This window comes from Betta splendens, chromosome 8 (genome assembly GCF_900634795.4).
Source record: "Betta splendens chromosome 8, fBetSpl5.4, whole genome shotgun sequence".
NCBI classification, from domain to species: domain Eukaryota; kingdom Metazoa; phylum Chordata; class Actinopteri; order Anabantiformes; family Osphronemidae; genus Betta; species Betta splendens.
Window position 1 is genome coordinate 3,835,582 of NC_040888.2, and position 12,630 is coordinate 3,848,211.

At 46.8% G+C, this 12,630-nt stretch overlaps 3 protein-coding genes and 1 long non-coding RNA gene across 4 annotated transcripts; 3 read left to right on the forward strand and 1 right to left on the reverse strand.

The window, feature by feature from the left end:
• Positions 1-53: 53 nt before the first annotated feature.
• LOC114860033 (myeloid-associated differentiation marker homolog) lies at positions 54-1,774 on the forward strand. Its single transcript, XM_029158282.3, has 2 exons — positions 54-716; positions 866-1,774. Exons 1-2 carry the CDS (start codon positions 450-452, stop codon positions 1,454-1,456), a joined length of 858 nt encoding a protein of 285 aa, XP_029014115.1. The 5' UTR covers positions 54-449; the 3' UTR covers positions 1,457-1,774.
• A 330-nt stretch (positions 1,775-2,104) lies between these two features.
• Positions 2,105-3,274, forward strand: LOC114860034 (myeloid-associated differentiation marker-like). The gene has a single exon (XM_029158283.3). It carries the CDS (start codon positions 2,398-2,400, stop codon positions 3,250-3,252), a length of 855 nt encoding a protein of 284 aa, XP_029014116.1. The 5' UTR covers positions 2,105-2,397; the 3' UTR covers positions 3,253-3,274.
• A 1,258-nt stretch (positions 3,275-4,532) lies between these two features.
• Positions 4,533-8,049, reverse strand: LOC114860039 (uncharacterized). Its single transcript, XR_003786575.3, has 3 exons — positions 7,910-8,049; positions 7,583-7,680; positions 4,533-4,656 (listed from the first exon to the last, which is right to left on the reverse strand). It is a non-coding gene; the product is annotated as an uncharacterized LOC114860039 (long non-coding RNA).
• A 1,582-nt stretch (positions 8,050-9,631) lies between these two features.
• LOC114860032 (somatostatin receptor type 5-like) lies at positions 9,632-12,547 on the forward strand. Its single transcript, XM_029158280.3, has 3 exons — positions 9,632-10,333; positions 10,419-10,763; positions 11,092-12,547. The coding sequence occupies exons 1-3, from the start codon at positions 9,632-9,634 to the stop codon at positions 11,161-11,163; spliced, it is 1,119 nt and encodes a 372-aa protein (XP_029014113.1). The 3' UTR covers positions 11,164-12,547.
• Positions 12,548-12,630: the final 83 nt, after the last annotated feature.

Here is a 12,630-nt window from a genome sequence, read left to right on the forward strand (position 1 = left end):
CACTCACTGATCCCTGAAAAACAACAAGCAAACATGACTAATAAAACTCACTTCCACCTTTTTAAAATCATAATATATCAATCGATCTCAATACTAGCGCTGGTATCAATATTATCGATATTAGGCTCTATCTGCGCACCTCTACTGAATAGAGGTCCAGCGGCTCCTCCCACACGCAACTGTAATAATGTGATAATTACTTTATTGAGCGAACCACATGCAGCCGATAAGGACGTGGAAGTGAAGCTTCCCTCCTCAAACAAAGACCTTTCTCTCTGACTGGGCGGTGACCAGGGAGCGGCCAAAGGTTGCACATTCATCTGACTGACAGTATCTGTCCGCCTGCCTCCCATTAACAGAGGGTTTGCACAGAGAAGGACTAAAGGCAGCGAAGGCCACATACGGGATTTGATCAACTGACCATAATCTGAGCGCAGGACTCTATCGCCATGGCGACGGTGGACGTGAAGACGCTCACGGCACCCGTGGGCATCGTGCGGCTGCTGGAGGTGGTTTTCACCTGCGTCACCTTCGGCCTGGTGGCGTCCGTGGGCACCTCCACCCAGGCCTTCTGGGTGTGGTGCATGTTCTCGTGGTGCTTCTGCTTCTCCGTCACCTTCCTCGTGCTCCTGCTGGAGCTCATCGGGGTCCACGCGAAGCTGCCCATCTCCTGGACTGACTTCACCACGGCTTTCGCCATGTTGGCCATGCTAATGGTGCGTGTTCTGTCTTAATTATCGTCTGCATGTTGTGAGGAAGATTTAGTCACTGGCTAAAAAAATGTTAATGTTGTGGCCTTAACAGCATGTTTGCTCTTTGCTGGTCCTACATCGCTCACGTAACGACCTCCTGATTCCTTCTCCAGGTTCTGGCAGCCTCCATCATCTACCCCGTCTTCTTCACCTGCTCGACCTGTGGCAGGCAGATTGGAGCCACCGTCACCTCCATCTTGGCCTTCATCCTGTACGCCGTGGAGGTCGGGTTGACCCGGGCCAAACCAGGAGAACTCAGCGGCTTCCTGTCCACAGTCCCAGGACTCCTCAAGGTCCTGGAGGCCTTCGTGGCCTGCATCATCTTCATCTGCTTGGGCAACATCAACTATTATGTGCATCCTGGGCTCCAGTGGTGCGTCGCCGTCTACTCCATCTGCTTCATCTTCGCACTGCTCATCATCATTTTCACCATCTGCCGCCTCCTCGCTCTCTTCCCCGCACCATTCGACAAGGTCCTGACGGGCTGCAATGTGCTGGCAGTGTTGATGTACATGACAGCTGTGGTCATTTGGCCGGTGTACAGCTTCAGGAACAACCCCAGACCCAGCACCTGCCGGCCTGGGTTCTTGTGTTTATGGGATAATTTAGTGGTCATCACCTTCATGACCTGCGTTAACCTCATTGCGTACATCGTGGATACGGTTTATTCTGTGAGACTGGTTTTCTATGTCAGCAGTACATAGATGTCCTACAGAACATTGTTGTTCTTACATTTTGCTATTTTCCATTTGAGAAGTATTGAACGATGACTTAACAGCCAAAAAGCGCGTTTAATGGTTTTATAGATGCAGCGGGACCCACCCCGCTCATGTTTGCTTAGGTTGTGACGAACCCTGAACTATGCAGCGACGGTCAGTTAAAACTTCCCACAGACAGAAAAGCAAACGTCGAACTCTGTCGAATTCAAACGTCCAAAACAGTTTTAATCCGTTGTCTGTAAACAGTAAAACATGATATAAAAGTTGATTCACACACTGGTTTGATTTATGTTGTTAATGTTATAATATTGTGAAATAATAATGTGATAATGTGTGAATGGTGAATGGTGTATCTTATCTGTATCAGTGATAACCAAGAATATATGCGGAAGGTATGTGACCTTTTACCAGTGATTGTTTAAAGAGACATTTATGCAGAAGACAAATGGGAAAAACAAAGTTACAGACAGAAAGAAGAGACTACTCACACTGAAAACAGAGCCAGATCTGCTCTTTGGGTTTGTTTGATGGAAACATTCCTTTAATTGATCACTTTCTAAAACACAAATGCATCCTTTTGTTTTCTGAGATGATTTTAATAGTTTGCTCCTTCAAACCCTCTTAATGTCTCAGCAGCCACAGTTTAAGTGGACTCAAGGACATGAGTGATTTTCCCTCAGGGCGTGACCTACGTCCATCCCAGTAAGTAACCAATAGGTGGATTATCACAGAAGCCATAAACTGGGCAGATAAGACCATGATGCTCCTCCACGTTAGCTCTCAGTCTCAACAGGCGCTCGGGCTCTCGACCACATGGATTTCTCCGACAGGATCTCGTTCCGTACCCGGGGTCTGGATCGTCTCTGGGAGGCTGTAATTAAAATCCACTGAGACACTGTTTTGTAGGAGACCTTTCCAGTCCAGCCATGATCCACGTGGATTTCCATTCCCTCACTCGGCCTGTGGGCATCATGCGCATGGCGGCGGCCGTCCTCACCTGTGTGACCTTTATCCTGGTGGCGACCGTGGGACACGTCCCGTCTCCCTACTGGACCTGGTGCATGTTCGCCTGGTGCTTCTGCTGCTTCTTCACGCTGCTCATCGTCGTCCTGGAATTCACCGCCGTCGCCAGCAGGCTGCCCTTCGCCTGGGACGACTTCACCGCCGCCTTCGCCGTCCTGGCCTGCCTCATGCTGCTGGCCACCTCCGTCATCTACCCCACGCTCTTCGCCTGCGGCAGCTGCGGGCGGCAGATCGGCGCCGCCGTGGCCTCGTGGCTCTGCCTGGGCGCGTACGCGGCGGAGGTGGCGGTGACGCGCCTGCGCCCCGGCGGTCAGACCAGCGGCTTCCTGTCCACGCCGCCCGGCCTCATGAAGATGCTGGAGGCCTTCCTCGCCTGCCTGGTCTTCACCTCGCTGGAGGCCGGACACTACGGCGCCTCTCCACAGCTGAGGTGGTGCGTGGCCGTCTACTCCCTGTGCTTCGTCTTTGCCATGGTCGTAATCCTCGTCACCACCGGGAAGCTGACGCTGTTCTTCCCGTTCTCCTTCGAGCCGGTGGCGGTCGCTTGCAACGTCGTATCAGCGCTGATGTACATGACGGCTATGGTGATGTGGCCCCTGGAAAGCTTCAGGAACAATAAGAGGCCCGATGACTGTGGCCACCACTGTGGCTGGGACAAACTGGTAGTGGTCACCTTCATGACCATCCTCAACTTCATCGTTTACACCATGGACAGCATCTACTCTGTGTATCTGGTGTTTTTTGCTAATAACCATTAAAGCTGCCGCTCATTCAAAAGAATTTCAGTTTGCTGTTATAAGTTGCAGATGTTGTTTAGTAAATACTTTCGAGTCAAAGGACATTTATTGAGTGTGTGCTACGTACGAGTTAGTTAATAATTAAAACTTCAGTATCACTGTCATAAAAAAACCTTCAGGAACTTTGGATCATGAAGCACAGACCGACTGATCAAACAGTGCAGCCTCCTCTGTTTATTCAGCTGATGAATAGGCAAATTGAGTGAAGCTGGTGGGTTTTCACCATTGTACGCACACACATACAACAACACACATACAGCCTTGTACTTACATCATAGTGAGGACCTCCATTGACATAATGCCTTTCCAGCCCCCTACCCTACTTCTAACCATCACGACTAAAGGCAGACGTCTAACCTTTGCTCTAACCTGAACCAAAACTAAATTCTAACCTCAACCCTAAAATCACATCTTGACCTTAAAAAAAGCCTTCAAAATTGTGGGGACCCGCCAAGTGTCACACATTGTCACAGTGTCCTCACCTTGAAAGCAAAAACATGAATTCTGGTCCCCGCATCGGAGGAAAAACAAGTACACACACACACACACACACACACACACACACACTTATACGTCAATCACTGCAGGGATGACACAGCTTATGGCACAAAGGTGCCAGGAATTCACCACTGACCAGGAACTCGATCCTGATTTCTGCATATACAGACACACACAAACAGAAGAGAGAAAAGCGAGGACAGAGATTTACGAGACAGCGAGGAAAGAGAGAACGCGGGAGACTTCCAGACTTTGGAAGGATGTGTGGGAAAAGTGAAACAGCAAATCTTTTAATCAAGGAGTAGCAGCTGCTTGTGCAGTTGGGATTGTTGCAAGACGATATCTTCCTCTTTTTTTGTCCAGCTCCTTTTCTGTCTGGGCTGTGTGTCGTCCGGGGCTGGAGAGCTCACAGGTATGACGTCAATGAATTACTTTCTCTCTCAACCAAATGGAAGCGTAGGAGGAAGTCAAGCGAGCCTCGCGTTTTAATCCCACACCTTTTGTGCGACCTGGCACGCCAATTTGTGTGAGTGACCTCCAGCCGAACGGAGGAACTGAAGCGTGGAGCCGTGGGTTTCTTCTCATGTCAGTCTGAGGAAAGGACCTCATTTTAGTCGACGTGCGGCGGCTGAGCCTGTTTGAGTTGTGTTACACCGGGGACACAAACTATGTTGAGTATTTTTGTAACACCTTTGTTCGTAGTGAGATGTTCATGTGAAAGCATATCAAAGAATCCTCCAACATCTAATTCACGCCCCCTGTAACTTTAATCCATCACCACAGATGCAAAACTTGTCTTCACAAAGAGGTTTCTAAATATTTAAATCGATGCTGACCCTCACATCTGGCCACATCTGCTGTTGTCTCCTGGAAAACAGACAAACAATGTTATTGCGTTCAAACTAGATGATGGAAACTGTTGCCAACCATCAACAACACATGACATGACATTAAGGCGTGTAAAGGACATTTGTAACTGTTACTAATCTCCATTTCATCCTTTATTGGATAAAACAACACAAGTGGACAACAAACATTTCACTTTGTTGAGTGATGAGTGTAATGTGTTATTCTACAGGTTTGAACCAGTTTCAATCAGAAAGGCCCAGGCTGATGTCAAAGCATCAACAATCAAATCAAGCTAATCCAGTTATGTGTGTACACAAAACATGGCCCTGCTGCTGGATCTAATAATGCTAATGTGGACGGCAGACGTGTGTCGTGCATATGTGCCCTCGGAGATGAATTCTGCAGCGTTGGCTCAACATTGATTGCTGCAGCCGGAGCAAAAGTGGAGCAGACGTGTGTGGTCGTTAAAATAGTACGAGACCCGTACAAGAGCTGTTTGCTAGTCATTTCCAGCTTTCACTTCTAACACCTTTGAAAAACCTGTGGGTCATTTTTTTTAATATTTCCTTTTTAGGAGAAGTGCAGACATTTCAGTTCTCTCTGAAACTCAAGTTTTAAAATGGGGTAAAACACACCTGCAGGTTATATGGAAATAAAAGATTTGAGTCAAGAATAATCCATTTAATGTAAAGGTTTTAATAAGAATAATTTATTTCAAAGTGGATTTAATTTATTCATTTCAATCTGGTCTGTTTCTAGAATAATGATTGTCACATTTGTTTCCTTTGAAGCTAATTTAACTCCTTTCATTCACTCCTCAGGGGAAAATTCTGCAAATGTTTTTATAGTCTTTTAGAACAACTTTGAAGTTTGATGCTTTTCAGTTCAGATTTGAAACAGTTTCCATATGAGGGGAAAGGTTTTGACTTAGAAGAAGAAATATGTTGTTTTAACTGTAACTTTATCCTGAGAAATCTGGGTGAAAGCACACCAGTGCTTTGATTTCAACCGAAGATGAGTCAGTGACGTAAACACAGACAGAGTGTGGAAAAACTACCTGTTACATGAAAAATAAAACACAGTTGTGTCTCTTTAGTTAATACACAAAGCAGATGCAACGATTACAAATTGTAGAGAACGCAAATTTAAAAACATAACAACTGTGGAATGAAGCCCCTCACTAAGCCTCTAATGAAGCCCAGATGTGATGGTGAAGCCGCTGCCAATGTTAGGACAACAGAGTTGCTCAATTCTTATCCAGCACCAAGTCATTTAATCGGTGTCTCCCTCATTCTGCAGCATGACGAGACGCCAAACACGCAGCCACAACGATCTTCAACGATATTCGGCATGACTTTGTATGAAGCAATCAAACTCTGCCTTCACCTCTAGGGATGAGACACGCATCCATTCAGACGCTGGTACTGATGGGTCATAATTGGCCTACAACCATTAGCAAGCGAATCACAGCAGCAGCAGCAGCATCTGCATGCAAAGATGCTGCTGAATGAGTTGATGCTGAAAGAGTTGATGCTAGTTGATGATCAACTCATTCATTTGCCTCCTGTTCACTTGCACAAGGTGGAAGATTCATGTACGTACAGTCCATCATGAGCCGCAAGCACCAAACACCTGCAACGAGACCCTCCTTAGACGTTCTGTCAGTCTGACTGGTGCCAGATGATGAAGGACATTTGGTCTGAGGAGGCGCAAATACACAGTTCGAACTGAAGTTGTCTTATTGTCAAAGGAAAAAAATCAAACAGGGCTGTTCAGAGGCAAAACAAGTCATTTTGTTGTCTAATGTAATCCTGTATCCAACAGCTGCATCAGTCGCTTCAAAGACTCCAAACTGCAGAAGCACACATCCAGTGAATTTCAGTGCAGGAGCTGAATCGTTTCACTGATGGAGCCGTCAGCCTGGAGACTACTTCATTCCCAAGATTAGTTTATATGGGACCAATCTATATGAGAAATTAGATCGGCTGAGAAAACGTAATAAGAATGTTTACAAGGAACAGAATATAAAGTGACAAAAAGAGATTTAAAAAGGGCTCGTTTCCAAAAGCTAAGGGACACGTCCCGACCGGCTTATAGTTCGAGTCCACTTGCCAGTGAACACCTTTGGCTTTGGCTGCACTGTTGTGTCACCAGCGTTGTTCTCCTCTGTTACAAATACTTTATCAGCCTTCACACAGCTCCCTCTGGAGTCACAACACGCGCCTTGCAACAACTTTTACGTGTAGCACGATTGCTTCGATGTGCCAAAGTAGCGGCCTTGCCCTTTAATAAACCAGCTTTCAGTCAATGCTTATTGGACCTTCTAAACTGACAGACATGTATTGACATCGATGACCAATTAAGATCCTAGTGGGAGAAAACCCACAGATACACGGGAACAGAGAGTCCACAAAGGAGCAAACCCGAGGGCTTCATCTGCCAGTGAATCACAAAGATGGTGCCGTTTGACACGTCGGGTACAAAGTCATTATGACCTTGATAATGAGCTCTGTCCTTGCCCACACTGGAAAAAGCCCAGTGCAAATGAACCATGTTATTATATTATTGTCTTGGAATCATGAGCCTGTCCCTGCAGTGCAAACCTTTGTTATCCACTCATGGCACTCGTAAATCTGCCCGTTTGAGTAGTTGGACCCGGCGGATGGCGTCTATAAAGCAAACAGTGCCATCCGCTTCCCACCGCGCATTCCCAGTGCATTACAGCACAAACGCGTTGCACCCACGCGTGACCTGGACTCACGCTTCGTCTTTTTCCTAAACTGACTAAAAATAGACGTACGCTTTTGTTTGGGCTACGCATGCGTTTCTATATTTGTCCAGCCTGTTAATTCTGCAGCAGCCTGTGTAATAACATGAAGCGACACCGTATTAAAGTAGGCACCTTTCCAAGCTAATTATAAACACATGCCAGTGTCTCACCCACCTCCCACTTCTTTATTTCCAACTCATTTCTGGGCTCCAGGCCCGGGTCACTCTCAGGCCACCCATTCTCCAGGCTGGATCTGCAGGGCTCCTCTCCATCTGGAAAGAAAAAGGTAGGATCACCTTTTTTTGATTGACTGGAGGAGGTACCTATAAAGTTTCCTCTTCGCTGCGCTGGGAGTAAATCTATAAAACAATTTCTCAGAGCCATGGGTGGGACTAATGCATCCATAAGGCGGGGTGACGCGTCCGCATAAATGCCCACGGCGCCTCCCGTGAATCACTTCCCATCCGCTCCGGAACTTGGTTTCTCACGCGCAGAATTCACCTGCGGGAACAGCTTGCGGTGACTTGGGACATGCGAGCGCGTGGACAGCAGGGAGCGGTTTAGGGATGACGCGTCCTCGGTGCGGCGGACATGGGAAAGAGGAGAGGCAGAGTTGATTTTGACTTCGGAGGAACCAAAAGTCCGTGAGGACTGCGGGAGGAGAGCATCACGCATCCAGACAGGGAGGAGGACCGAGGGCGCGCGGGAGCGCAAAGGTTGGTTGTTCCTGTCGCGGCATTTCTGAGAATTATTCTAAGGATGTATATGAATTTTTTCTTGTTTTCTTTTTTCGAAGCGGTTATTTGCAATCGGAGGACGGGGACGGTTTATTATGCGGCTTTGGGGACTTTTATGAGCCTTGTATTTGATGTAGTCTGATTTAACGAGCTGCGTGTCGCTCTCACGGCTCCGGCTGTTGTAGTTTGGTGGACAAAATAAAAAATGTCAAGCCCGATGCAAACTGAAGGGGACGAGGCATTCTGCTGTTTGTTTTCCCAACAACGCGCTGCGGGCGGCCCTGTTTTGGAGCGCGGTTCAGTGAATGTGCACAGCAAGACATTTATTTGTGCAACAATTTTCACAGCCTCAGGTTGCAACGTCTGTCAAACGACAGTTAGAACAAAAATTTGTATTTAAGGTCACCGACGGCACCAGGTGAGGACGAATGGAGGCCACTCAGCGGCAGAACCAATTAATGATTACACTGGGAGACACACGTTCAAGCACCGTTTACCCATTTATTTATTTATTTATTTTTGTGGTCATAAAAGCTTGAAGCTATTTATTTGTGATAATTACTCGACCTTAGAATTCCCAAAAATAGGACTAACAATGTTTTACACTGGAAAAGTTGTTTTCAGACTGGAAAGTCTGTTTTTAATTTTCTTAATTGGAAAATAAAAGTGAAACAAAAACTTTAAAAAAAATTAACAAAAAAATATCCTCATTAAAATAAAAAAGTTTCCCAGCAGACAAACGCAGCTAAACAGTAAAATGTGCAGAAAGATACTAACAACAAACATTGTTCTGTGGGATTCTACTTTGCAAGAGGAACACTGAAATTGTTGCGTGACAATAAATGGTTAAACTCAAGCAGTTAGACTGTGTTTTGTGTTGAACCCAGTTACACTCACAACAGACGACATGGCTGCCACCTGCACAGACTACTCAGCGGCAGGTTTTTCTCCTCTAGTCATGGGCGTCTTGTCTAGAGTGCAGCAAAGCGGTTGTTGTCAATATACAGCCGTCCGCTACGCAAGATGGAGGATCAAGTTCAAAGATGCCTTTTTGTTTTCTGGACCCACAAAGCAACAGGGCAAGGGCAAACGCAGCTTTAATGATAAACTCAGACCAGAACTTGTCACAGACAAGAACTAAACGATTGGTGTGGCAGAAAAAGAAACCTTAAACATAGCAACTCAAAACAAACATGGCAACTCAATACAAACATGGCAACTCAATAGCATGGCACTAAGGAGATATGTGAAACACACGGCATGGATAACCTGGTTAAACACAGTGGTTTGGTACATTGGTCCAAACAAGAAATTCTTGATGAATGAGGCACAGGTGAGCTGATGAATGATGATCAGAGACAGGGGGAGATCAGGGAGTAGGTCCGGATGGATACGGGGGAGGAATCTCATAACAGGTTGCTGATACGTGGGTTATTGACTCCGTGTTTGTTTCTGTCCTTTCTCTCATAGACAAATTGATGCTCTAATGGAATCCCCCACTCCCTCCTTCCACATGGACGGCTCCAACAGGACACCGGCGGCCGGGAACTTCAACTTGACGCCCTCCCAGTTCGGCTACAGCACCACGAACCTCTCGGACGCGGGCGAACCGATGCCCACCAGCGTGGTGACAGCGGTCATCTACAGCATCGTCTTCGTGGTGGGCCTACTGGGGAACACGCTGGTCATCTACGTAGTGCTCCGCTACGCCAAGATGAAGACCGTCACCAACATGTATATCCTCAACCTAGCCTTGGCGGACGAGCTCTACATCCTGGGGGTTCCCTTCATAGGCACCAACAGCGTGATCTCCTACTGGCCGTACGGGGAATTCCTCTGCAAGGTGTGCATGACCGCTGACGCCATGAGCCAGTTCACCTCCATCTTCTGCCTGACGGCGATGAGCATCGACCGCTGCCTGTGCGTGGTCTACCCACTCCGCAGCGCCCGGTTCCGAAACCCGAGGGTGGCCAAGATCTGCAACGGCATGGTGTGGGTGACATCCTTCCTCATCGTGCTCCCGATCACCATCTACGCCCAAGTGCAGGAGTCGCTCCACTCCTGCAACCTGTCGTGGCCGGAGCCCAGCGAGCTGTGGTCCATTGCCTTCATCCTCTTCACCGCAACCGTGGGATTCTTCGGCCCTCTCCTCATCATGTGCGTGTGCTACCTGCTCATTGTGATTAAGGTGAGGTTCCATCGAGCCTTTAATCGCGCCCGAGTCCGTTTTTCTCCGGTCCTCCCGTTTTTTTTTAAACCTTTGTCTCACACAGATGAGGTCGGCGGGGGTGCGAGTGGGTCGGACGAGGCGCGGGAGGTCCGAGCGGAAGGCCACGCGCATGGTGGTGGTCATCGTGCTGTTTTTTGTGTTCTGCTGGCTCCCCTTCTACGTGGCCAACATCGTCAACCTGTTCCACGTCATCCCCGAGAGCAACGCGACTGCCGCCCTCTTCTTCTTCCTGGTCATCCTCACCTACGTCAACTCCTGCGCCAACCCGTTCCTCTACGGCTTCCTGTCGGACAACTTCAAGCAGAGCTTCCAGAAGGTGCTCTGCTGCCACAAGTCCAACGGCGTCGGCGCCACCGACCAGCTGGGGAGCAGACACTCTGCACACAAGGTCAACCACCCTTCTAGTTTCCCACCCAGAAGACCTACGTAGAATGAGAAAACGAAGAATCCTTCGGTTTTGACTAAAGAAAAAAGTGTGTATTGCACAGTTTACAAAAAGTGACCACACTTGAAAATGAATCAGTTCGAGTCCTTTCAGCTGAGACGCTCATTTTTAGAATCCAGAGAGGACTTGTTCACTAGACAGTGTCTCTATCACTCTCTAATGTTTCCCCCTAGCTCTTCCGTCTCCAGTGATGAATTTCATGTTTGTAGGTTTCCTGGCGTTCTGTGTGTAAGTGTTTCTCATTCTGCCTTTGCTGTGTCCTTGCTCTCAGGGTCTTAAGATGGAAGTAATTGGAAACCTTGAAACTGACCCCTTTTCGTCAAAATCGGGGAACAGCCAGTGAGGGTGGACTTGTTCCCTGAACTTTGGTTGACTAGCATGTGGACCTGGGCCGATCGTTGGCTGGCACTTGCGTCTGTCGTTGCTGATCCTCGCTGGTCTCTGCTCTCTGGTCTGTGGTCTCTGGACTCTGGTCTCTGGTCTTTGGACTCGGCCCTCTCTGGACTCTGGACTCGGGGCCTCTGGTCTCTGGTCTTTGGACTCAGCCCTCTTTGGACTTTGGACTCGGCTCTCTGGTCTCTCTAGACTCTGGACTGGGGCCTCTAAAGGGGGCCAGAGGAGAACACAGACTTTATCACAGACTTCATGCTGTGCATTTGTACTATCACCTTAATGAATGCATTATACGAGGTGTCTGTTTATGTTATGATGTAAGAGACACTGTCAGAACAAAGAGCACAGGCTTTTATTGTCAAGCAGATGTACTTGTACGCTACAGACTGTTTTATATCACGTTTTAGTAAAACCATTGTTTTTTATCCGTATTTGCTGCTGTTTCTATAAATTAATACATAACACTTTTTATATGTTGTTGTTTTGATAAAATGAATATAAATCACTAAGACAGTGGTGCATAGAAAATACTAGTCAAAAAGAACGAATTAGCAGTTAGCTTAGCATAGCATGAAGATGTGAAAAAGCATCTTTAGAGCTCAGTAAATGACCACAAATTCTCCAGCACAAATTAAAGACGGATCAGAAAGTTTGAACTTAGCAAACAGAGAGCGATGGAGAGACCTAGTTCAGCCATTTATGCCTGTGTTAATCTGCTTATTACTGGGGACAAATACTTCACTTCTGTCTGTTTTGTTGCTTTTGACTCGTTGGTTTTTCTGACACGTTGCAAAGAACGTTACAAAGCTGTGAAAAATGCCTTAAACTTGCAAAGCCAGTGAATGTACCACATCTCTCTCACGTTGCTCTGTCACAGTGGACCAGTGGTGGATTAAACCATCCAATCGTATTCCGGCCTGACTCCTCATTTAGATGCTGGACCCATTCAGATTCATGATTCGTGTGTAAAACAGCTGATGTTTATTGTCACTGTGAAAGCTCAATATGCAGTGTCAAACTCTCATCTCCTTTGAAACAGATGGTAGCTTTATATTTGAATATTAATGTCTCTCCACATCAACCAGGCTGTTTGACAGAGCAGTGTTGTGTTACCAAAGTTCACCACGGGAATAAAACATTTTTTACGGATCCTCAAAGCTGCTGTGGGTACAGTTAAACCAGGTTTAAAGCCTTTCTGTTGGTTGACTTTTTTGGTTATTGATGTTGATGGAGGTTTGTTCGGTACTTGCTTGTACCCTGAGTGAAGAGAATTAGATTTTATCATCGTCTTCCCTTTTCACCTGAATAAAAATGTCTGTTAAAAAATAACGTGATACAGTCTCATGGGTTTAATAATTACAAATGTTTCTCTGCAATAAAATATTTTTGTTCAAGCTGAGCTAAAATAGGACGGGTG